The following is a 24,116-nucleotide window of genomic DNA, read 5'->3' as shown; positions in this document are numbered from 1 at the left end:
TTCTAATCCTGAAGGACTATGCAGGCTCAGCTATCGTAGCAGGCTTCCGTCATTTGCTTAGCGCTGCAAGATATGTCAATACCGTTCGTTTTTCTGGGGGAACCTGTGCAATTGACTACTAATCACATAATCAGACAAATAGGTAATACAGGTCAAGTGTTTGATTCTTGCTGATGGTGCTGTGGTGAAAAAGCCTTTTCCCTCTGAAAGTCAGTTTTTGGATGATAATGTAATGCTTCTGCTTTTCCTGTTGGCTCCTCCTTACACAGGGAGTCAAACTGATCAGTCCGAAATGCTGCAAGAAATGCATATAAATATGAAACTGACCAAAAATACATTTTATCTTTGTGTCATGTCTAGTAACCCATTTGGAACTCATACATTTTTTTTTTTGCCCTCCAGGGTTTCGCAGGAATGAAGAGATGAAGGCAATGGAAGTCCTGCCTATCCTGAAGGAAAAAGTTGCTTTCTTATCAGGTGAGTGGGTAATGTTTTACAGAGGAGGAAATAAGCAAAGTGCCATGGTTATGCCCTAAACCCTTTATTCTTGACCCTTGGACTGTTTTCAGCCGCTTGTACCACCACAAATTCCCGGTCCAGTGAGTGTCGGGTACCCTAAGGTATTTGCTCTCCATTCCCTGAATCTCCAGTTTTTAAAATGCATCCAACTGTTGAGTACTGAACTGAATTCCACAGGGAGGTCTTCAGAGATAAGCAGCTGTTTCAGAGATCCTGAGAATTTCAAATCAGTGGTGCATACCTTTTTTTGCCAGAAGCAGCCCAGTTTGAATTTGCCAGTGGGGACATGGAGGAACTATTCTCTAGCATCATTACTGTACTCTGGCACAGCTGCAGCAGAGCTATCGAGGCCATCATCATTTGCTTTCCCTCATGCTGTGTGCCAGCAGACAGCCATGTCCTGAAATAGTCATCATACACCTGTTCTTTCACATGTCTTGGGGACTTGAATAAGTTTGTGCAAAGTAACAATCAAAGCAGGTGATGATGCCTAGGTAGAATGCAAAGAACCAGTCATGAAATACACAAGGATCTGCCTGTTAGGACACTAATGTTTCATAATCAGTCCAACTGCTTTTTTTCCCCCCCCAGGATAAAACCCTGATCCTCCAAACTGCAGCTGCAATTAGCAGAGTTCAGCAGTTTCCTGCATTAAGCAATCCTCATGCATATGTAAGAACAAATACAGTAGCAGAAACCACCAGCTGTTTGCTGTGAGCGAAGAGAGGAGAGCCCCAAAGATCTTACGGGCTTCAGTAGTCAGTTTTGGGGGAGGGGGGGGGGGGTCATCTCAGCAATGAAGCCAAAGGGGACAGGAATGTTTTGGCTTTCTCCAAAGCTGTGGTTCAAAAAGTTGTCTTCACCCTGCTGAAGAAGCATGCTGTCATTTTTGCCTAAGTGGAAACGACTTGGCAGGGTTATATCAGCTGTTTGTAAAGCCAATTGGACTAACTGATGTACCGAGTCAACGGACCATGTAGGGTCACAAAGTTTCGTATTAATGGATGGCTAGAGCCAATGAAACACACCAGTGCTGTCTTCTAGCGCATATACAGTTGTCAAAATGCCAACTACAGTTCCCGTGAAGCTGTACGGTTTCCTTAGTGACCACCTACTGAAGTAGGTTAACAAAGGGGAGGGGGGGTAACAATAATGAACCAGTTCATGATTTTTGGATCAGAAAAGCTTTCCAGAGAGGCATTGATAGCCAGGGTAAATACAGGCAAAAATAGTGACAGATGAGACGGAGAAGTAATTCTGCACTCTCAGGTAAGCTGTAGTGCTCCAAAGGCAGGAATATGCATCTTTGTTGTATTTCTCAACGTGGAAACCACAGTGTTTTGTGACATGGTGCACTTGTTGTAACAGACTCCTGTAGCTGTCAGTGGAGTTCAGGAAAATAATGATCCTGGAAGAGACCCAGCGTCTCTCCAAGTGTCTCTCGTTCTGACCTTTCTGAACAGACTCGTCTGTGTATATTTCCTTACCCGGGGTGGGAACATGAGTTCTGCCACTGTATTACAGAAACGCCCTTACAGGCAGCGCAAATGTTTTCTGAAAAAACAGTCGTGCGCTCGGTGGAATGCATGAGGGATACATGTCGCTGCTGACCGGGACAATCACTAGGACCAGTGTCAGTTAACGTCTGCGAGCCCCGTGAAGGTACTTTTGTGCCTGCGCAGCAAGTAACCGTCAGTCCCTCTTACTTTGTCACTTCTCCCACGTTCGCCCTAGGGGGCCGAGACCGACGGGGAGGTCCAGTCCTGACGTTTCCGTCACGGAGCAACCATGACAGAATACGGCAGGAGGACCTGCGGCGCCTCATCGCCTACCTTGCTGGAATTCCCAGGTGGGCTGTGTTCTGCTTTGTTTCCACACCCTTCCCCCCGCTGCGGGCACAGACACACTCACGCCGGTCCTCAGGCTCACTGGCTCATCAGGTTCAGCTGCTTTGTGTACAGGAGTCGTGTGTGTGTGTGTGTGTGTGTGTGTGTGTGTGTGTGTGTGTGTGTAGGCGAAATCCTGAAGGTTGCAGTATTACAGCAAACGATAAAACCTGAGAGAACTTCCTGCAGCTATATCATGTCTCATCTCTTGTTTTTATCAACACTTAATTATACTCATGGGGTAGAAGGAGTTGATTTAACCACTTCAGTTCTACCCTGGTGCCCCTATCTCCCAGAGGGTCTCTTAGACCCAGCCTACATTGTGCCGTGTGTTATGTAGGTTGCACTTCTCTCTCTGGGGCTGCCTGTCCCTCCCATTACTGCAGGCAGGCAACTGCGACCCACTACAGAACCGTGACGCACCCTCCCTCTTTCCAGCCACCCTTCCTCCCTTATAGTAGTGGGTGGGGAACAGTGAGAGTGTGTATGTGCGCGAGAGAGAGAGAGATTGTATTTCAGCCCGAGTGTGGCAACGGGAGAGCCAGTCGTGCAGCTTTTCTCAGTTTCTGTTGGCGTGTGCTCGAGAAGCTGTGTAGAGTGGGTTGCTGACAAGCTGGACACTGCGGCCGCAGGCACTGACACTGTCTGCTTTCAGAATAGGGCTGTTGCGGGTCTGTCTCTATTTAGAGATGCGGCAGTGTCTTTTTTTTTTTTTTTTTTTTTTCCCCCCCTTCTTTCTTTCTCCCCCTTCCCGAATCTTGCAGTCTGATTGTCTGCATGTTTTCTTTCAGTGTAAAAGCTCTCTGTGTGATAGCCGAATATAAAGCACAACCTAACAGCTTTTTTGTTCTCAGAACTGAGTGTGTTGGTTTGCTTCTTGTAGCGAGGATGTGTGTAAACATGGCTTCACCGTCATTGTGGATATGCGCGGGTCCAAGTGGGACTCGATCAAGCCGCTGCTGAAGATTCTGCAGGAGTCCTTCCCCTCCTGCATCCACATTGCTCTTATCATCAAGCCAGACAACTTCTGGCAGAAGCAGAGAACCAACTTTGGGAGCTCCAAGTTTGAATTTGAGGTGAGCCCTGGTTGTGCCCTGCTGGCGCCTGGCGTGCAATTCAACAGCAATGTTGCCACAATTGAGCACAGGAACATCTGGGCAAGTGATGTTAAGGCTCAAGCTGTAATATGTGTCGAAATTGTTTTCCCATACACCTGTGATTATCGGTGATTGTTAAAATATGCCAATTAAATATTTTTTGCCATTGCGGTGTTTTCCTTCCACATTAGTTGCGTTTAACTGTGTGCAAAATTTAACTTTTGCTCATTTTTTATTTTTCATTACTTTTAAATGCTGTAAACTCAGGAAATTTCTTTGAAATGAGATAAAAGCACATTAAGGTATCTGTTTTCTTCAAATTGAGGCTTGGACTCTGTTTTTTTAAAATTCTGTGATGCACTGTCTAGAGGTTCCTGTGGAATATGTTCTTCTGGAACTCAAATGGCTGTTGTTATAGTTACTCTGCGTCATACACAAATGGGACCATACATCACAGCATTCTGTTTCTGTAATTTATAAATTGCACTAGGTGCCCCAATGAACTGTTCCATTGGTATTTGTATTTAATGATCATTTAAAATTTTTAATAATGTCCTATGACACTGAGGTCTCCTGTTTGTACCAGACCACCATGGTGTCCCTCGAAGGCCTGTCCAAGGTGGTGGACCCCTCCCAGCTGACCCCAGACTTTGATGGTAGCCTGGACTACAACCATGAGGAGTGGATCGAGATCCGGGTGGCTTTTGAGGACTTCACCAGCAATGCCACACACATGCTGGCCCGCCTGGAGGAGCTGCAGGAGACGCTTTCCAGGAAGGACTTTCCACAGGAACTGGAGGGTGCAAGGCGAATGATTGAGGAACATGCAAGCCTGAAGAAGAAGGTGGTCAAGGCACCCATTGAGGAGTTGGATGTCGAAGGCCAGCGGTTGTTGCAGCGCATCCAGAGCAGCGAAGGCCATGGTGGCCGGAATGCAGGCTCCACCAATGTTGACACGCAGAGCCTAGTGCCGAAGGTCGCTGCCATGCTGGACAGGCTCCACTCAACACGCCAGCACCTTCACCAGATGTGGCACATGCGAAAGCTGCAACTAGATCAGTGTTTTCAACTGCGCTTGTTTGAGCAGGATGCCGAAAAGGTGAGGGCTGCACAGCTCCCCATAGGCCTGCGTGTGCTGCAGGTGACGGGGGACAAGGGCACATATACAGGTTACATTTGCTCATATTGCATTGGTTCTTCTGGAGCTGGTAATCTGAATGAGTGTCTTTTTCTGTTTTTGTTATATATTTCTCAGCTTGTCCTTTTGTCTTTGGAAGTGCCTTACATGGGTAGTTCTGGGTAAGGCATTTAGGTGTAGGAAAAAGAATCATCTGATAGGAGCAATGAAAACAGAACAACGATCACAGGGCCAATAACAAATCAGAGCTTGTGGTAGTGACAAAATAAGTGTAACATTAATATTCTTATTTTGAGGTATGTATTAACAGTCCTTGAAGGCTTCCTGAATACCATGATTGTAGTCCAGGCTACCATTAAAGTTTTATTAGTAAAGTTTAAAACGGAAATGATTTTGTTTGTCTGATTACTTGTGCTTTGTGCCGTTTGTTTGACAGCACAAACAGTTGCATAAATCCATGTGTGCACCTGCACAAAAGGTGACCACCAGCCCCCCCCTTTCCCTCCCACACCAACATATGTCTGTGCTTCCTTTTGGCATGCAGATGTTCGACTGGATTATGCACAATAAGGGTCTCTTCTTGGCCGGCTACACAGAGATCGGGGCCAACCACAACCACGCCGTGGAGCTTCAGACGCAGCACAATCACTTTGCCATGAATTGCATGGTAAGGATTGGTACCATATAGGACCAACATGATGCCCACAGGGCCCTCAGAATAAGATTTCTTGCTGGATGATGAATGACAACTCTTCCATCCCTCACACTGGTTTGCTTTAATTTTCTGTGAGGGCATCTAATAGAACATTTTTCAAGGAATGTCTCATAATGAGGTTTTGACATTTTACTAAAGTTGACTCATGCAGGCAGACTATAGAAGTTCACAGCGTTGAAAGATATTATGTACGTGGGGTAGAATTAGGAAAGGGAGCAAAGTTATGCCCCCATAGTGAATTACTGCTGTACATTTTTTTTTTTTATTTTTTAATATAAATATTCCCCTTCTCTGGAACGCTGTTTAGGATTCCATAGCTGATTTGTCTGAGATTATCACGTTCTTCTGTCTTTATAATGCCCCCATTTTTGGTCGCCTTACAAATGCTGGAAATTTGTCCAGAAGCCACTTGTGGCCTGTAATTTCCCTGTATTTTTGGAGAAGTGCCTGTCTATATGAACAAACTGCAGTAATCTTACAGCAGACCATTCACTGGTCCCACAAGTCACAGCCCTCAGTGTTATGGGTCCTGGTTCTGAACCTTTAAGTTATTCTTTTCAGGCTGTTGATTGGATCCTGCTGAGCTCACTGTGGGCAGCTTTTCTGCATTAGTTGTGTTTTTAAATCAGCAGTGTTCTGTGAATACACATGCAAAGCTGGTTTGAGCTATTGCCTTCCACTCAAAGGTCCACTTAGAATCCTGCTCTAGTACCCTTGATCAAGGTGCTTACCCTGAATCAATACAGTAAGAACCTCTTGCTGTACGGATGGAAAGGTAATTGTGAAGTTGGTTATCTAACAGTGTAAACTTCCTCAAACAGTGTCACATAAATAATAGATGCTAATAAATAACTTGTCACCAATCTTGTTATCTAAACGTGATTGGTTTGAAAGATCAAAGTGCATGCTGTTAAGTTACTCTGACAGGTAGTGTTTGTGCATACCCATATTCTTGCTCGATAACCATAGTAAGCCCCCTGTCTAGGTTGTCTTTTATGGCTTTAACAAACAATTGAGATTTTTTCAGAATATGCCAAGTTGTACTCAGAGTTGTGTTTAAAATGCAGTTGGGCATCGTTACAGTGATGGATGCAATGTAAGGACACACACTGCACAACTCGGGACTGAGGCTGCTTATTTTGTGTACATAGTTTCAGGCCAGCATACTTTATCTGTATTAAACATAATACATTTACATTTATCTATTTAGCAGTCACAGCTCATAGTTAAAAAAGTGCATTTCACAGCAAGCAAAGAGCTTTAGATATGTACACATTATTGTCAAAGCACAGCTAGGATGTCCAAAACCACATTTTTGTTGTTCTGCTGGTCCACAGTACACAAAGTAGCTGCTTATAGAATTGAAAGGAAATGCAAAGATGGTCATGACAGATGGTGTGGTGAACATTTTATGTAGCTTTCTGGAGATGAGGAGAATGGTGGGTTTGAAAGTGATCAGTTTCGAGACCTTTCTTGAATGTTGAAAGCTAACAGAGAGTGGTGGTTAGTGCTACTGCCTTTGGACCCAAAGGTCACAGGATAGATTCCCACCTCTGGCTATAGTACCATTGAGCAAGGTACTTGCCTTAAATTGCTCCAGTAAAATTACCTAGCAGTATAAATGGGTGAATAATTGTAAGTATCTTAACATTGTAAGTCACTTTAGGGAGGAAAAAAGCATCAGCTGAATTATTAAATGAATTTAGCAATTCTGAAGATGACAGGAAGCTCATTCTTCCACGTTAGAACTAAAACTGAGAATCGACCGATTTATTTTGGATGCACTGTGAGTTAGACTAGTAAACTGCCACAGCTAGAGAGGGGTGTAGGGAGTGATCAAGTAATGTCGGTACAGTAGATAAATCATTTGGCAGCATAGGGTTCCAACGTTCTGTCTTGATCTGTTTGCATGCTAATAGTGGAGGAGTTCACTTTAGTCCTGTCACAGATAGGACAGCTGGTGGCGCAGTGATTAGAGCTGCTGCCTTTGCATCTAATGCTCACAGCTTCGAATCTCGCCACTGGCCAAAGTACCCTTGAGCAAAGTATTTACTCTAAAATTTCTCCAGCAAAATGACCCAGCTATATAAATGGGCAAGTAATTGTAAACAACTTGATGTTTTAAGTCGCTTTGGAGAAAAGTGTCAGCTAAATGAATAAATGTACAGACATCCTGACTGACCCAGGAGCCAGTGCCAGTCTTCATCCTCAGCATTTGCTGCTCATTTGAAGGGGTCATATTACCTCCTTGGTGAGGTGGTGGTAAGGCATTATGGGGCTCAGCGGCACAGACACCAAGGCCCCCCCCCTTATGAATTAGTGCGGTTTTAGTCCACTGTGCTCATGGAGAAGGGTGACTTGAAGAAGCACAGCCCTAACAAGCTCTACACTTGTTGTTTTAGAGAGTACCTGCGGACTGGTAAGCAAAGCCCCTTATTAAGCTGATTCTGAAAGAAACGATAAATTTAGTGAGCACAACAAGCCGCAGTGTCATTAAATCTAAAAGCACCACTTGAATTTTATGGGGGCTTCAAGTGTGGATGGGAATTTCTGCTGGCAACGAAGCCTTTTCATACATGGCAGCAAAGGTCAACATCTCATAGAAAAGGTTTACTAATAGACAGTTTAACCACTTAGTTTGGTTGCAAATCTGCTGTGCTTTTTGAAATTTTCTTTTGTATAGGCTTAGCTATATGGTGTCACATCGTCAGCTTGCTTCTGCTTTTCCAGTATGTGTTTGGGTGTGTGCGGCAGAGCTGGAACATCCACCAACACCAATTCTGTTCCGGGTGTGACCGTCTCACTGCAGGGGACAGAATAGAAGCCGCCCCGTTTCCTGGCACACACACCGAGTTGTCCTGAAACATGTCTTTGGACTGTTGCGGGGGAACCCATGCCAACACGGGGAAAACATTCAAAGTCCACACAGACTGAGTCAGATTCAAACCTACACTCAAACAGCCCATATGCTGCACCATCATGACACCCTTGATACGACATTCTTTTTCTCAACTGGTGACATACCTCGATGTTTGTTTGGTGCTATGACATGGGCTACAAAACTGTTTGTACAAGTGGAGTGGCATTTAACTCATTGTATATTAGAATGAAGTGACTGAGATGATTAATATGTTTATCATGACGGTCTTAACACAGAAGTGCTTCTTGATGTCAGTAGTTCAATATATGTGAAACATTCAAATCGCCAGTGCAGTTGGGTAACTTATACTGGGCCCAACTTTAGACAAAACGGCCTGTATTTTAAGACTGAATGAATGAATTGACTAAGGTCCCATATACACCTGACATTAAGCCACTGGTCTTCAGATCCAGTCATAAAAATCAAAACCTTGTTGTTACCATTATTTATTCGTTTACCTCACACTTTCTTCAAGGTGACTTAAAAATGTTTGTACACTAACCTACGTACTATGATTTACCCATTTATAGAGCTGGGTAATTGTCCTTGTATCAATTCACTGTAAGTACCTTGCTCAGGGGTACTACAGCAGGAATGAGATTCGAACCTGGCTCCCTTGAATGAAAGGTGTCAATTCTCTCCACTGTTGCTCTTATCACTATGCCATTTGCTGGGCTTTGTTTATACATGGTAACTTTATCCAGTAAGGTGTCTTCATTCTTACCTAATTTCATTTACCTTCCCTTTACACTAATGAGGAAATGTCAAGAAAAAAAAAGCTAACCTTGACTGCACGTGACTTTTGTGCCTATTGTTTTTATTATGTCATTTAGTGTAGAGTCATGGAAGGAGCTGACTTGAAATGCATCTATGGCAAAATCTGTAGTCTTGCTGGTGTATAGATTTCTTTTCCTGATGATAATGGTAGCTGGTAGACTTTGGATGACGTTATGCAGGCTTGGTTAGCTGGTTAAATCTGCCTTAACAAACATCGGGGACAACGAAGCGAGTGTGCTGAAGACTGGGGAAGCCCATCCGTAAGCACTTGTGTGTCCTCACTCTTGTACCCTGTCCCTGCAGAACGTGTACGTGAACATCAACCGCATCATGTCTGTGGGGAACCGGCTGCTGGAGTCGTCGCACTACGCTTCCCAGCAGATCAAGCAGATCTCTAACCAGCTGGAGCAAGAGTGGAAGGCCTTCGCCGCAGCCCTGGATGAGCGCAGCACCCTGCTCGAGATGTCTGCCGTTTTTCACCAGAAGTGTGATCAGGTGAGCTGCAAAAGAGATGCATGCATTACTTCTCACTGTTATTGTCTGTGTCTTTGTCATTTAAGAGCTTTTTTTTTTTATTGTGCCAGGACAGGTGTGAGATCTGAGATCTGTGTGCCGTACAAACGGGTCTGCATGGTGACATGTTGTGAAGGAATGTTTGACATATATAGCGGCAGTGGTGTTCATTTTTTGTGCTGTTGGAGAGCAAAGCTTTACTAGTATGGCTTTACCCACATATAGCTGCTGCTATTTGAAATTTTGAGTCGTAAGTAGATTGCTTATTGGCTGCGCTCTCTATTATTCTGCATCTTTTTTGTGTTTTTCCATCTTACTCCTTGAACGAAAATTAAATCGTTCATGCAATACACACATTTTCACATTTTCAGGCATGTTTCATATAAGCGTACATTGCCTTCTTAACTTACAAACACAGTTGAGACCTGAACTTGATTTCTTAGTAAACGCTTTGACAAGTAATTCACAAAGAGTAAACACTTAATATAGGTTTCCCTCAGTTTATTTGCTAACTAGCTTCTGTGAAACAGTGCAGTATCGGTAAGCTTCTGGCCACTTTGAGCTTCATTCTCCAAAAATCAGAAGGTTAATGTCCCTTGATTTATTTAGAAGTTATATTCTGTAAAAGTATTGGATATAGCAATTTTATATATACTTATTTTTGACCAGCAACTTTGATCAACTGTAAAATAACAATAGATTTAAAATGACTGAAAATAAAATTCCTTTTCTTTGCAAACAAATTGACAATTTCATAATATCAATGTACAGGACAAACTAAGTTGAGTGAAGACGGTTCCACACTATTTGATTGCGCTTTACTGCAAACTAAAAAGACCAGTCGCAGAAATGCAGGTTTCTTCTGCCGTGCAGCAGACAATTTTCATCAACTGACAAGTCAACAACATGCCGTTGAAAATCTGGAAAATGTCTTTGAAAAATTCTTGGTTGTTCACAAGTAGCCAGTGTATGTTCAGCTGGAACCATACATAGATTTTAGAGCCATAAAGATGCTGGATATTGTCAGAGTTTTCAGAACTAACCTGTTTAACCCCCCCCCCCCCCCCGACCCCTGGCAGTACATGAGCAACATGGACTCATGGTGCAAGGCCTGCGGGGAGATGGATCTGCCCTCGGAACTGCAGGATTTGGAGGATGCCATCCACCACCATCAGGGCCTGTATGAGCACATCACAGCAGCCTACTCTGAGGTACGCGGTCTAGGAACGAAATGTTGTTCTGTGTAATTACACTATACTACAGTAAGTCGCTGTTGCTTACACTCTAGATTAGGTGGGTAAAACTGAAGGCAGCCAGCTCCTTTATGTCTCACAAACAGATTCTCGTAATTTGTGCTGTTTTTGTATGAAACTTTTTTTTTCTGTCTCAGTTACTGCAATATTGTTTGAAACTGCTTTTACGTTGACCTTTATGTATTTAGCTGATGCCTTTGTCTGCAGTGCTTTACGAGGTTAGGCTTGCACTCTTTGCTACTTGTTTACTTATTTATACATCTGGGTATTCTAACAGTATCAATTCAGTATAAGTATCTTGATCAAGGGTACTACAGCAGGAGTGGGATTCAAACTCTCATCCTTAGATTTCAAGGCAATCACACTAACATTACACTTTTCAGTCTGCATAAATATTAACAATATATTTAATAACAACAGTTTTCACCGACATTGCCAGTATTGAAGTGTATTTGTTTTATTTCATAATTCCCCCCCACCTGAAACATTTTTAAATTCCTTAAGGTGCCACAACGTATTATAGGCACAGTAGTACAAACTGACAGGATTAATAATGTTGGCAGCAGGGCTATTATTACTGTTACACACTAGACTACTTGTGCTGTGCACTCCTGCAGGTGAGCCAGGATGGCAAGGCGCTGTTGGACAAGCTGCAGCGACCCCTGACCCCAGGTAGCGCAGACTCCCTGACGGCCTCTGCTAATTACTCCAAGGCAGTACACCATGTGCTGGACATCATTCACGAGGTGCTGCACCATCAGCGGCAGCTGGAGAACATCTGGCAACACCGCAAGGTCCGACTGCACCAGCGGCTGCAGCTCTGCGTCTTCCAGCAAGACGTGCAGCAGGTGGGGAGCGAACCCAAACACAGGCCACTATGGGTACTGGAAAAGCCACTGCTGGGCATCCGCAATGCTAAGAATTGCACATTTTGTTATGCAAGACATTCCTGGCTGTATTTTCTGTTCCAGTTCGCCTTAAGATCGGCAATGGCCGCCCTGGAAGGGGTAGGGTGTTGCAGGGATGGCCTTGGCCTGTAATTACTGGTAATGGCCCATCTTAAAGGGAAAACAGACTCTGGTACCACATCTTAACTGCAGGATTATTTTCCTACACGTATAAAACAGAAATAGTGGTCTGTAATTTGCGGTGTTCATGCTGGCCTCCTTTGCCTCCATCCAAACATGTTTAGTAGCAGTCCAGGCCACCTTTTTAACGCTTTGCCTTCCTGCCAAGTGAGATCGACTCGGTGTCCAGTGATTTAGCACAGCGCCAGTTTTCGCCTCTTTAAGCTGAACGTTTGAGTGTGGGGGTGTTGGCGAGGGTGGCATCAGAGGCCACGGGTGATATGTGTGGTAGGTAACGGTTGCTATGATAGTTTTGCTCACTGTGGTGCCCAGGTGAAGAACTTTAGAATAGACAGTAAAGCTTGTTGGCACAAGGGTGTGGAAGCTGAATCTGCGTCACAATGTAACACCTGCTGTGTGAACTGGTTTGACAAATCAAAGCTGTTGGCTTTCACTTCTGTATATTATTTGCTGCATTGGGTTTTTTGTAGGGTCTGCAGTGCAATCAGCTCCACCTGCTCTGTCTAACTGTCTCTCCCCACCTGCAGACGTGAGGACAGGGGCTCTATCTTCACGCAATTTGAGCTGACAGATTCATCAGGTTGTGGCTAGTTTATAATGAACACATTAGCTGGCAAGCGTTGCTGTCAGCTTTTCGACACCACAGCCAAGCCCCAGAGACAAGTCATGCATCCTCCATCGTGTCATTCGCTTCACGTTCTTCTTCGTACTGCAAAGGATCTGCATGAAGGAATGAGTTTGAGTAAAGCAGGACCCTCTTTCTGGATCACTACATTTACTTGTCTCACAGGTGTCAGCCCCCCCCCCCCAGGGATCTGAAGGTCAGCAGTGTGTGCAGTGTACAGGTTTTCACTTGTTGTGGCAGTAGCAGCGCTGAGATCAAGGGCTGGGAATAACAATGCACTGGGAATAATTATCACCATGAAGCACTGTGTCCTCAGCTAAGGGAACACCCTGTACATGTACCGCCTGTTATAGACGGCAGTGGTAATAGTGGAAGTAACTTACTTAGTCTTGTGTGATTTGTGATTGATGTTGCACTGGAGGCAAAGGCACCGAAAGATTTTGCATTAAAATGAACTGGCGGGAATCCTTCACAAAACTTCAGCTTCAATAGGATGGGATACTTGACTAATTCTCATGTGGGAGGTTCATAAAGCACTTATTGTTTTGTACTAACTGGACCATTTTGTGAACAATTTTAATCCATGATCATCTTAATATCCCTGCTTTGCTGTCCCAGTGTAGAGTGATGTTTTTTTGTCTCTGGTCAAAGGAATCACCCTACTAGCTGTCCCCTCATTCACCTCACACGGGTTGTGTGTCTGCAGGTGCTGGATTGGATCGAGAACCATGGAGAGGCCTTCCTCAGCAAGCACACGGGTGTGGGCAAGTCACTGCACAGGGCAAGAGCACTGCAGAAGCGACATGAGGACTTTGAAGAGGTGGCTCAGGTGTGCTTACCTGCTATTGTCTCATCCCTAGCGTTACTTGCACTCGTCCTCATTTACATATGTAATATACACCTTCAAATTGCTGCTTTAACACTATTGAAGCCCTGGGGTACTAAGTTCTGTATGCACTCACCAGAACACGTACACGAATGCGGATAAGCTGCTGGAAGCAGCGGAACAACTCGCCCAGACGGGGGAGTGTGACCCCGAGGAGATCTACCAAGCAGCTCGTCAGCTGGAAGACCGCATCCAGGACTTTGTGAGACGTGTGGAGCAGCGTAAGGTGCTGCTGGACATGTCCGTGTCCTTCCACACCCACGTTAAAGAGGTAGGTCAGCTTGCGTCCTTGCAAGCACAAATTTATATACTCTCACGTATACGTACACACAATAGACATGAACCACAGGTAGTTATGTTCCACTGAGCACTTCATGGCTGTTGTCTCAGCAGTGTATGGCAGCTGATTATTGTTGGGTGGGATTCTAAGAAACACAAGATTTCGCTGCATTTCCTCCTCCAGCTCCGCGCAGACAATGCGAGAGACACATTAGGATTTCACTGTGAGTGATTGAGCCAGAAAGGAAATTCATTTCAGCCTCACCACCACAACCTCTGTGTTGTCTGAGGGCCTGTAATATTTTTTAAAAATATATTTTTATTATGCGGAAGCCAAAGTTTACTGAAGAAAAAGGCCTGTCAGCTCCAAATGGTTTTTACAACAGAATACATGACTTATCAGTGAACTACTGGTACAGCTGTTGACAGACTTCACTCCTACCTCTGATTGGTCAGTGCTGACTATGGCTGTTGCCCCTTAGCTCTGGACCTGGCTGGAAGATCTGCAGAAGGAGCTGCTGGATGATGTGTATGCTGAGTCGGTGGAGGCTGTGCAAGACCTCATCAAGCGCTTTGGCCAGCAGCAGCAGACCACCCTGCAGGTCACTGTCAATGTGATCAAGGAGGGTGAGGACCTCATCCAGCAGCTGAGGTAGGAGTGGGAAGCTTAGCACCCTGGTCTGTTACCAAACCCTAGTCTGTTGGTTTCTGCATCACATGTCTACATCTCTGTCTCTCTTGGTGCACAAATTCACTTTTGTTTTCACGGAGTTGTACACCACTGCGGAGAAATGCGTCTGCTAAATGAATAAAAGTAAAATGCAAACTAACACCCATTTGTCATTTTAACCCAATCCTACCGTCTGGGTTTCAGCCCCCCAACTCCAGATGCTGGTCCTCATCTGTTGATGAACCTCTGTGTGCCTTAACTATGCCCACCATTCAGTACAGCCAATCAATGAAGCTTCCATCATTCATCCAAAACCCTTCCACCAGAAGTTATGGGTTTTCCTCCACCAAACCTTAACTCCTTTCTATTCACAAATGAAATGCCTGCTGTGAACCCTCCCCAAGTGTTTTAGAACGAAGGGGGGTATCTGATCTGCTGCATCTCCTTTTTTCTATTTATATCCTGGGCGGCAGAAGCCCAGGGCTGCCTGTTCTCCTAGCTTGCCAAGCAGTGTCTCCACTTGCATAACTACACAGAGCGTGAACCATGAAGATGCCCTGGGTTTTTTTGCACAATGCAAAACTGCAGCCAAAGTCAGTACACTTAGGTTTTTCTCGCATGTCCAATATATCTACGTTTAAAGTCTGTCTCCAGACCTGAGCTAACCAGAGCAGGGAGTAAAGTGGCATTTTATCATGCAGGGTACCTTTCTTTGCAGTGACTTGGATTTGTACCAGTTCAGTATATGGACCTGTATCCTGGAAGTTTCTGGTTCAAGCATCTCCCCCCCCCCCCATACTATCCTTGAAGATAGTTATCCTCAAATGCTGCAGCTTGTTTTTACCAAAGCATTTATTGTATATTTTTTTTCCCCTCATTATGTTCCTCTGCTCCTATGATGCAACCAAAGCTGCAGTGATGAGCGCATGCTGTAAAACCCCCGAAGTCTGCAGCTGGCTACTGTGCTTCCTTAGCTGGAGTTTAATCTGAGAGCTAGAACACTTCATCAGAATGCAAGCGCAGTGTTCTTGCCAGCACCCGTTACGTAATCCTTTTTCACAACTGTCTTATTAATTGTGCTTCTCAACTGTGATTGACGGGGAGATCGTAGGTCATGTTCTGCTTTACACATATCCCTTCTGGACATGCAAGTAGCAGCCCTCTTAGGGTCCTGACAGGTTTACACCGTGGAGGTTGGCTGCCAACAAGCTGGAACTTTTAAATGCACTGAAAATTGTCTGTACAGTTTGGTTGCCTGCTCAGTACTGCAACGTAAACCCATTTAACTCATGCACCAGAATTGTGTGTCCTTAATCCCAAGGCACCATCTGTGCAGTAAGTGATCAGTGGCTCTTTCCTGTTGTCTGGCACTTACTGTAGCCTGTCATATCCACAATATTTTACACTCTACCAATGTTACAGCTGTTATTGTTTTATTGTAGATTCTTACCTGATTAGTTTCCTAGCTGAAGCTTCTATCCAAATCATATGCCTGGGACATCTATACAGCATGTTATTCTTATTGCATCAGTTCAGGGTAGGTACCTCAATTAAGTATGCTACAGGTCCCAGTCTTTTACTGATACAGCATCTTTTCTTGCATATTTAACTTCATCCCATAAGCACCATGCTGACTTCCACCCCTATCAACATTATCAGTACCATGTAGCTATGAGTGATATTACAGAAGTGGGGCACATGCTGTCGTGATGACCTATGTGACCCCTCCTTTGCAGGGACTCTGCGATCTCCAGTAACAAGACGCCCCACAACAGCTCTATTAACCACATTGAGAGTGTCCTGCAGCAGCTGGATGAGGCGCAGGCCCAGATGGAGGAGCTCTTTCAGGAAAGGAAGATCAAACTAGACCTCTTCCTGCAGCTGCGCATCTTCGAGAGGGATGCCATCGATGTGAGTACTTAACTCTACAGCCTACCCTATGTTTGCACCCTGGCTAAATGCATTCTGCATATACAGGATAGTGTATTTGAGCAAAATATGCCATTTGTAGGGAAGCAGTACTGCACAAAGACTGCTACAAGTTACCAGTTGGGTAAGCACCAGCCTCAACTGGTCAGCATGTATTTGTGGTCTGTTTTCTTAGGCTGCTTTTTGGATTCTGACCAGTTTGCAGGGCTACCTTGTGTACAGTAGAGCAGATCCTGGTCCTGTAGAACAGTGGCAATAGCTAGACTGAGAAGGTGACCACAGCAGGGAAAAGCACATTTGTCATACGCAACCCATGTCCCCAGGGTTTTGTAGAGCAGATGGCTGAAAAATTAAGTGTTGGTTTTCAGGAACTTGTTGACACGCTCTGTGTTAACAGAGGTGTTTGATGTGATAATTAGAACAGCAGGGCTACTACATGTCCAGTGTCCCCACCTCCATCCTGTAACATGTTAACTTGATCACTAGTCTGTTTGACTCTGGCTTCCATACATACAGACTAGTGTCCTACCATTGCAGGGAATTGTAGCAAAGATGTGCAGTTGAAAGGGCAGTAATTCATCACACTGCTAATTTGGAAAGCAAAAAATATGAAGACCAAAAAACCATAAAGGCTGAGATCCTAATAACTGCTTTTTAATGTATCCCTTTCATTGTTTTGGTTTATTGTTTTAAATGTTCATTTATTTAACAGATGCTTTTGGGCAAAGGAACATGCGAAGTGCATTCATTCAAGAGTTTTAGATTAATCCACGATTATTAAAGCATAGCTGGTTGCTTGATTCCACGCTTTTGTTGGCACACGTTACTCACACAGGTGCCTCTAGAACTGGGAGACATATAGGAAATGCATAGATAATCATGGCACGTGGTTTTTACACATAATGGTGGAGAAGAGCAGACAGGCAGGCACTGCAAAAGTCCAGGCAAGAATTGAATACCATAGAATAGACCAGTGAAAAGTGTGGGTAAACATTTTTTATATGAGGTTTTTTAACCACAGTACTACATCAGTTTTCATATCTGAGACCTGATTCCTGTGACATTTGTACTATTAGAACAGACCTGGAGCACCAGGATATTATCCCTGGTGATTGCATGCCCTGCTGTGCAGTAAGTGGAAACAGAGTTTCCTTGTGAGCCATCATACTCTTTGTGCCCCTGTAACATGAACTTGTTACAGGTTAGATGGTTTGACTCTGTTAGAGCTGAGCAACCCTCCCCACCACCACCCACTGCACCGCTACCTTAACTGTTATTAACCACTAGCTAACATCATGGACATTCCATGCGTGTACTCCCATGAGGGCACGACTGTTGCTTCCCTTCCAGGCCCTTGACGGTTGTGTACAGGGGCTCAGGTGGAAGACCCACTCTCCCCTGTGCAGGAACACCACACGCACTGTCAGCTGGCTGTGTCCACAGAGGCGTGAATGACTCGCGCTGCCGTCGCTGCGCTTTTAATTGGTTTTTAATGAGCTTATGTAAATAGGTATGGATACGGTGTCTAATCTACATGCGCTCTGTTTGCTGGCTCTTCTGCCAGCATGGTTTTTGGCATGGATTATTTAGTGCTTCATTGGCAGAGTAGAGGGGTTCGGCACGTGTCTTATTTGGATTCGCAACAGGCACAAGTAGTAGACGCGTAGCTAAACCATCAAGGACTTTATTATAGCTAAAGTGCCTAAATGTGAGTAATATGTTTGCTGGAACTCGGGCCTTTTGCTAGAGAGCTGTCAGGCTCATTCACAACATGTCGTTAGTACTGGGCTTTGTTCATGGCACTAAATGAGTGGCTGCAGTGGCTCTAAATTGCCCATAGTTAGTGTGAGTCACCCTGCAACAGTGCCTGTTTGCACTACAAATGTGCAACACACTTCGTCTTACTGATCACTAACACCCGCAGACACCAGACAAGACCGTAGTAAACATAGTGGAAGTGTATCGACTTAACATGGCCCCATATCCTTTTCTGTTTGGATTGGTTTTACTGACATCTACTGGCTGTTCTTGTTGTTACATGTCTCTTTGATTGCAAACTGAAATTTTAATAAGTAGGTCATTGGAAAAAAGTTATAAATACAATAATAAATGGCTATATTTGAAAATTCAGAACACAAATAGTCGGTGTACATTGCTTGGTAGCAGGGAGTGGAACGTGACCATAACTACAACCGCTCAGCTGTCTGTGCGCATGTTTATTGCCTCCTGATTTGATCATTCTTTCCGACCCTATTCAAATCGCTACAGATAATCTCGGACCTGGAGTCTTGGAACGAGGAGCTGTCTCAGCAGATGAACGACTTTGACACGGAGGACCTGCCCCTTGCGGAGCAACGACTGCAACACCATGCTGATAAGGCCCTCACAATGAACAACCTGACCTTTGACGTCATCCACCAGGGTCAGGAGCTGCTGCAGTATGTCAACGAGGTCCAGGCATCAGGTAAGCCCGCTGCCCAAACACTGCAGCTGCAGAACACCACATTTGCGTCCTGGGGCTCGTTCAGAACAGCCACCAGCTGCATTCTGGGAAGACTTGCATGCGCACACTTGCATCCAGGGGTACAGGAACTCTTTTTGTTGTGCACTTTTTAATGCAACATTACATCTTTTTGCTCTGCTTACTTCAGTAGTGGAGTCCCCCTTTTTTTTTTTTTTATGTTCAATGCTCAGTGTGTGTCAGGTAGAGATAGGATGGCTATGTGAGTATGTGCATCTAGTATGAGCTCACTATCTCGAAGTGAGTTTGCGTGAGTCAAGGCAGTTCTTGTGCTCTTCATCGCCCCTGCAGGCGTGGAGCTGCTGTGCGACCGAGACGTTGACATGGCCACACGGGTACAGGATCTGCTGGAGTTCCTCCACGAGAAGCAGCAGGAGCTGGACATTGCTGCTGAGCAGCACCGCAGGCACTTGGAGCAGTGTGTGCAACTGCGTCACCTGCAGGCTGAAGTGAAGCAGGTAAGAGATCCTTCCCTCTCACTGTGAGCTGACTGTGTGCTTGGACATTTTTCAACACCATTCCTGTGCTGCAAACCAAGTGTCACTGACTGTTCCCGGAAGCCATGGTTTACATATAAAGGTTATATTCAGCATCATTGCTGGCATTCTTTATTTTAAAAGACGGCCCAGAATGCCCTTTAAAGTGGAAGTCCTTGACTTTGGCTCCGAGGCATACACATCACAGGTTTTGAAGGGCTGCCATCATAGAAAAACAATTTGTAATAGAGTCCGGCTCAATTATAGGTTCGCATATTAGACGCCAATAAAGATTTAATGTTCAGTCAACGTAGTGGCCCGTAACTTGCTGATCGAGCACTTTTGAAGAGAAGAGAATCTCTCCCAGTGCTTCAGCCTGCGTGATGGTTTTTCAGTGGAGTCCTGAAAGATTCCTGCTAAGCGAGGTCACGGCTAGGGGACGTCACGGCAACTTCTACAGACATGACGCTGACTATATCGGCTCACTTTCACTCTTTCCTACGACCATCTGTTTGAATGAGGCAAGTGCAGGGAGCAGGCTAATGCATCAGCAGACACGCCCGCTGTCTAAATCCCGCAGTCCATAGCCTTTTGGATGCATATGAATCCAGAGTGTCTTTTTCTGGCTTCCTCTGCTGCTTGAGCAAATGCTGACCTCAGTAATTCTCCTTTCAGAGCTCTCTGAACTCTTTTTTTTTTTTTTTTTTCCCCCCCCCTCCCTTCCCTGGTTCTTTTCTGTTCGAGTAAGCCCTCTTATTCAGTGGATTTTTTTCTTTTTTTTAAATTCTACCGTGCTATACTTGGTTAGTATCAACGGTGACACATTATGGCTTTGATATGCATACAGTTCAGAATTTTCGTTTAATGTTGTTCAGAAAACTTCACTGAGGTGTTCCAGATGTTGGGAGGTCTGTCCAGCCTGACGAATAGCCGGATGTTGAGATGAGTGAATATAACTCGAAGTTACATGTTTAGTTAGTGTTTGATGAGAAAAACTGACTAATCCTGCCGCCCCTTCAGCTTCAGAACTGGGCTCGAAAGTAGGGCAGTGGCATCGGCCTGATTTGAAAGGGCGTGTGGCCATCTGACAGCGTGGGAGGCTCACGTCTGTTCAGCTATCCCAGCCAGGGTTGTACACACACACATCCACTAGGGTAGCCTCTCAGCTGTCTTCACAGGTGTCTCATGTCCTGCTGTGTGTTGGGTGTGTGCTCAGCTCCTTCCCAAAGCCATCTGCAGTTCACTGGGGACACAGTGTTGCAGGTCACATGCATGCACAGGGGGCCTACTATGTTTCGGTAGTGCTCGCATGTGTGTGGTTCACTTGTGACCTTGACCGTGTGTCTGTGTCCGTTTTGGGCAGGTGTTGGGCTGGATCCGGAATGGCGAGTCCATGCTGAACGCGGGTCTCATCACAGCCAGCTCCCTACAGGAGGCAGAGCAGCTGCAGAGGGAGCACGAGCAGTTCCAGCATGCCATCGAGGTCACTGCCCCCTCCATACCTGCTCCTCCCTTAACCCCACCTTCTCGTATTGAGCCGTTACAAAAGCATAATGTGCATTTTAAATGTCTCTTGTGGAGGAGGTTGTGAGTTTTGAGGGCTGTATCAATACTACAGGGCATTCATTCTTGGAGAATGGTCACATTAGTCGGTTACATTTGTTGTAAAACCATAGAAAACAGTGTTTGGAGAAGTATAATGAGATGAGTACTGGAACCTACCCTACAGAAGACGCACCAGAGCGCCCTGCAGGTGCAGCAGAAGGCCGAGGCCATGCTGCAGGCCAACCACTACGACATGGACCTGATCCGCGAGTGCGCCGAGAACGTGGCTTCCCACTGGCAGCAGCTCATGCTCAAGATGGAAGATCGACTGAAGCTGGTCAACGCATCCGTGGCTTTCTACAAGACCTCCGAGCAGGTGGGTGCTGTCCTCCTGAAGCGTCCATCTCCCCACTGAATTTTATATACTCAACAACCTCAGATGGCTTGAAAAGTTAACTTTTGGTGTGATATTGTGAGCAATGTCATTTTTAATACGCTTTAGCTCCCCTGTGGTGTAGTTTGCACATTACATTGTGAACATTGAGTCACATTTTGGGTGTGATAGAAAATGTGGAGCGTTGTGGGTGTTCCAGCTGAATTTTCATCATGTGTGATCACCAAGGTATGCAGCGTGCTCGAGAGCTTGGAGCAGGAGTACAAGCGAGAGGAGGACTGGTGTGGCGGAGCTGACAAGCTGGGGCCCAACTGCGAGACGGACCACGTCACACCCATGATCAGCAAGCATCTGGAACAGAAGGAGGCCTTCCTGAAGGTTGGACTTTACGGATCCACAGAGCTGTTTAACGTTACAGCTGATAACGTGCACATTCGGCAGGTTTCCACACTTTGCGGAATGTTTCCCATTAAACGGTTTAGTGTGGCGCCGCCTCCTGGCTATTTATAGAATTGCAGGACTGATCAGATCCTGACGGGCTCTGTGCTGACCAGGTTCTCTCTCTTCCCCATCTTCCTCCCCAAGGCATGCACGCTGGCTCGGCGCAATGCGGATGTCTTCCTCAAGTACCTGCACAGGAACAGTGTCAATGTGCCTGGCATGCTGAGCCATGTCAAGGCCCCTGAGCAACAGGTCAAAAGTAGGTCCTGCCGCATTCCAGTTAACATTTACATTTATTCATTTAGCAGATTCTTTTCTCCAAAGCAGTATACCTCTCGCTGAAAAATACAGTGTGCGCATTACGTCAATCAGTGTACATCACATGAGTGGCTGCATAAAGGTTTATCCATTAATCAACAGTTAGAATCAAAAGATTATTGAGCATAAAGAAGTACACATTAATGTGCACTTTAGACATCATGGTAGAACTGAATATGGAAGAACAGAGTTTTAAGACCCTTCTTAAAGGGCCAATTGACTGAGTTAGCTCAAAACCCCAACATCACTTCTTCTGCCAGGTGATCAGATGGCCAAGTCTGCATCCAGTTAGGTTGTAGTGCCCCTCTCCTCACTCACTGCTGCTGTGTCCCATTTAAAAAGCCAGCCCAGCACAGGAGCTTATCCCATTGGTTCTATGAATAACAGCCTGTTTGCTGTTTAATGACAGGTTCTAAAAAAGTAAATGGGTCGCTCTCTGCCTGTAGGGAACCAACTATTGGATTAGATTGCCAACGAGGGTTTTGTTCTGCCCCGATGCCATTTGTAAAATAGGAACTTGACTAAAATGGCACACAGAACTTTCTATGGCCCTCTTAGGTACAGTGTGTTCCCTCCCAGGTCCCAGTGCACATTAGCCCAGAAGGTGCCAGAACTTTTCTGGGCATCCTGATCTGAGTGCTTGTGTCAGTGACTTCATATGTGGTAGTGTATCTATGTGTTTGCTTGCGCAGACATCTTGAATGAGCTCCTGCAGAGGGAGAACCGTGTCCTGCATTTCTGGACCATGCGCAAGAGGAGACTGGACCAGTGTCAGCAGTATGTGGTGTTTGAGCGCAGTGCCAAGCAGGTGAGCCTCCTTGCCCACCCCCCAACATCCTTCCCTCTGCACAGTGTATAGTTCGTTTTGGTCATTTTTCCTCAATCACAGCAACACACAGAGAATCCCAAGGCTATTTTCCCCCAGGCCACCAGTGCATGGTAAAACAGTTGGCACACTCGCTGCTCCTGCACGTGGTTGCTCTGCAGGGTATTCCACCATGTGATCTTTAGTCCAGGCACAAACTGTGCTCACAGCCCTGGTTCTTGGAGCCAGCTGTGTAAACTGTGGAGACATAGCATTTGCAACTGCCACTGTTCTCCCAAACAGCCTTAGTCACGGTTCGGTGGTGTTCTGACTCCTTAACACTGTTAAATAGTAAAATGATTCATTATCGTGCCTGCGGGGAGCTAATTTGGCCCGTCTTGTGGACAACGGGAGTTGGTCACAAACGTAGTAATTTTAGACTTCGGAAATCAAAGTTTGTCAAGATCTTGGTGATTTCAGTGCTGCCTCCTGGAGTGTTTTAAAGACATTTGTTAATGGTTAAATTCTTTTTTGATGATCTTGTCAGAATCTGTCCGGTAAGTGAAGTCCGGGTGATCTTTTTGTTCTGTGGAAAGGATGTGTGACTTTTTAACTAGATGGTGCTTCTTTTGCTGTGATTTGCGTCAAAACAAGACAAAAAGTTATGAAGTCAGTGACATTACCACACCTGCAATTGGCAGTATTGTGTTTTGTCCCACGTTAACACACACCAACAACCTTCAGGCCCTGGAGTGGATCCACGACACAGGCGAGTTCTACCTGTCCACTCACACGTCGACAGGCTCCAGCATCGAACATACCCACGAGTTGCTGAAGGAACACGAGGAGTTCCACATCACAGCCAAGGTGAGCCTGGAGCACATCTCGTCCCTGTCCTCTACACACAGCAAAGTTTTCCAGCGGTTATCTATCCGTCCTTATATCACCACAGTTATTTTTTGTAATTTTTTTGTTTAAGTCCAACATTTTGAAAAAGCAGTGATTGAAAACCCGTTCGAGACTGCGTGCAACATCAAGCATCAGTGTTCAGCCCTCTCAATGTCTTGCTCTACACAGGCACTTGATTCAAGTTTTGATTTTTTTTTTTTTTAAACACTGCTGAAATTTAACGTAATATCTCTAGCTTTGTTTCACTTTAGTTTTATTTTAAAAACACAGATGATTACTACCTAGGCTTGACAATGAGTAAATAAGAGTTTCAAAGCTCTTAATTTCATTTGTGGCTCTACCTAGCAATATATTGTGAATGCAGTTCGCAGGACACATGGTTCTCTATCATCAAGATTTTTTTGTTATGAGG

The 24,116-nt window shown here is 45.1% G+C and overlaps 1 protein-coding gene across 3 annotated transcripts in view; it reads left to right on the top strand.

Moving 5' to 3' along the window:
• LOC108919298 (triple functional domain protein) overlaps positions 1-24,116 on the top strand; it is a 91,277-nt gene that overhangs the window by 40,138 nt on the left and 27,023 nt on the right. For all 3 annotated transcript variants that reach the window (XM_029248059.1, XM_029248058.1, XM_029248060.1), the window contains exons 3-22: positions 403-477; positions 2,254-2,368; positions 3,289-3,481; positions 4,089-4,601; positions 5,185-5,307; positions 9,356-9,547; positions 10,645-10,776; positions 11,436-11,666; positions 13,238-13,360; positions 13,497-13,688; positions 14,179-14,348; positions 16,103-16,277; positions 18,564-18,759; positions 19,108-19,274; positions 20,656-20,775; positions 21,022-21,213; positions 21,460-21,609; positions 21,817-21,931; positions 22,683-22,798; positions 23,540-23,662. In XM_029248059.1, coding sequence (XP_029103892.1) covers positions 403-477; positions 2,254-2,368; positions 3,289-3,481; positions 4,089-4,601; positions 5,185-5,307; positions 9,356-9,547; positions 10,645-10,776; positions 11,436-11,666; positions 13,238-13,360; positions 13,497-13,688; positions 14,179-14,348; positions 16,103-16,277; positions 18,564-18,759; positions 19,108-19,274; positions 20,656-20,775; positions 21,022-21,213; positions 21,460-21,609; positions 21,817-21,931; positions 22,683-22,798; positions 23,540-23,662 — 3,413 coding nt within the window. The remainder of the gene's footprint in view (positions 1-402; positions 478-2,253; positions 2,369-3,288; positions 3,482-4,088; positions 4,602-5,184; positions 5,308-9,355; positions 9,548-10,644; positions 10,777-11,435; positions 11,667-13,237; positions 13,361-13,496; positions 13,689-14,178; positions 14,349-16,102; positions 16,278-18,563; positions 18,760-19,107; positions 19,275-20,655; positions 20,776-21,021; positions 21,214-21,459; positions 21,610-21,816; positions 21,932-22,682; positions 22,799-23,539; positions 23,663-24,116) is intronic.

The sequence above is a fragment of the Scleropages formosus genome, chromosome 23 (genome assembly GCF_900964775.1).
Source record: "Scleropages formosus chromosome 23, fSclFor1.1, whole genome shotgun sequence".
In the NCBI taxonomy this organism is placed as follows: domain Eukaryota; kingdom Metazoa; phylum Chordata; class Actinopteri; order Osteoglossiformes; family Osteoglossidae; genus Scleropages; species Scleropages formosus.
The sequence above is the reverse complement of the archived record's forward strand: the minus strand, read 5'-3'. Positions and strand labels throughout refer to the sequence as shown.